Genomic DNA, 1,040 nt, shown 5'->3' on the forward strand with positions numbered 1-1,040 from the left:
ATTGCTAGGTTAGGCCCCTAGACTTTACATAGGGAAAATATGGAGTACGCTGCACGAGTTAGATATCTAACTTGGCAGTGGTTTAGCAATGCTAATAGATCGACGACATGCAAGGATAGAACCCACGGTCATTCGGTAGACAGCACGGAGTCCTTCCCAACTACACTATTTCAACCCACAAGCATTGACCGAGGCAATATATGTACGATAAAAATAATACAATGGTATGGTACGCAGTGTGAACTGCAAGGAGAAAGACATCGACTATGATGTCGATTAGAATATGCTCATAACGTACACCTTTCTGTTCATTCTTTGAATCCGTCACTGCGCCATGAAATTATACTATAGCAGAAGAAGCTCCAACTCACAGCTTTATTGTACAACAAACATTCGGCGAAAATCCGCTAGGCCTGAAAAAAAATCAGCACGCATGCACATACGGAAAAGCTCAACTACGCCCAACCTACCAAGTAAGAGACGACGTTTGAATCTCCGCCGAGAGTTGCGGAAAAGTTGGTATCACTACGTATATGCAAATACACCAACAGTAAGTATATGATCACTCGGTTGAGTAGGGCTCGGCAACGCCGTCTCAGCGCTGAGCTCCTCATAGCTGTATGTATTAGACACTGCGAGGCCTCTCAGAGAGTTTTGTGTGAAGCATATATAGTCCAACGTTCCTAAAAATGACATCTGCAGGGATCGAACCGGGGACCTTTCGATTACCTTGGAACTTCTGCGTGTAGTTTGTATAAGTAGCTTCACTGTCAACTACAGCCGGGTATATCGAACGCAGAGGCAGCGAGTGATGCATCTGGTTCAGCGGTGGGAGAATTCCGAAGGGGTCGTCCTGAAAATCACAATGCATAGCAGGAGGAAAACCAATCTCGTGGCGCACCGGAATTGACGAAGGGCTCAGCCGTCCCGTCGTGAGGAGCTCATAGACGGCCGAATCGGGAGTCGAATTAAAATCGCCGCACATGATCACCGGCAAGACTCCATTCTGACTGTTACTCCAGCCCTGTACAACTTCTGAA

At 46.6% G+C, this 1,040-nt stretch overlaps 1 protein-coding gene across 1 annotated transcript; it reads right to left on the bottom strand.

The window, feature by feature from the left end:
• Positions 1 to 525: 525 nt before the first annotated feature.
• Pmar_PMAR027798 (carbon catabolite repressor protein, putative) lies at positions 526 to 871 on the bottom strand (the record flags this gene model as incomplete). Its single annotated transcript, XM_002779709.1, has 2 exons — positions 526 to 683; positions 730 to 871. 2 exons carry the CDS (start codon positions 869 to 871, stop codon positions 526 to 528), a joined length of 300 nt encoding a protein of 99 aa, XP_002779755.1.
• Between the last annotated feature and the right edge of the window lie 169 nt (positions 872 to 1,040).

Source organism: Perkinsus marinus (genome assembly GCF_000006405.1).
Source record: "Perkinsus marinus ATCC 50983 genomic scaffold scf_1104296945762, whole genome shotgun sequence".
NCBI lineage: Eukaryota > Perkinsozoa > Perkinsida > Perkinsidae > Perkinsus > Perkinsus marinus.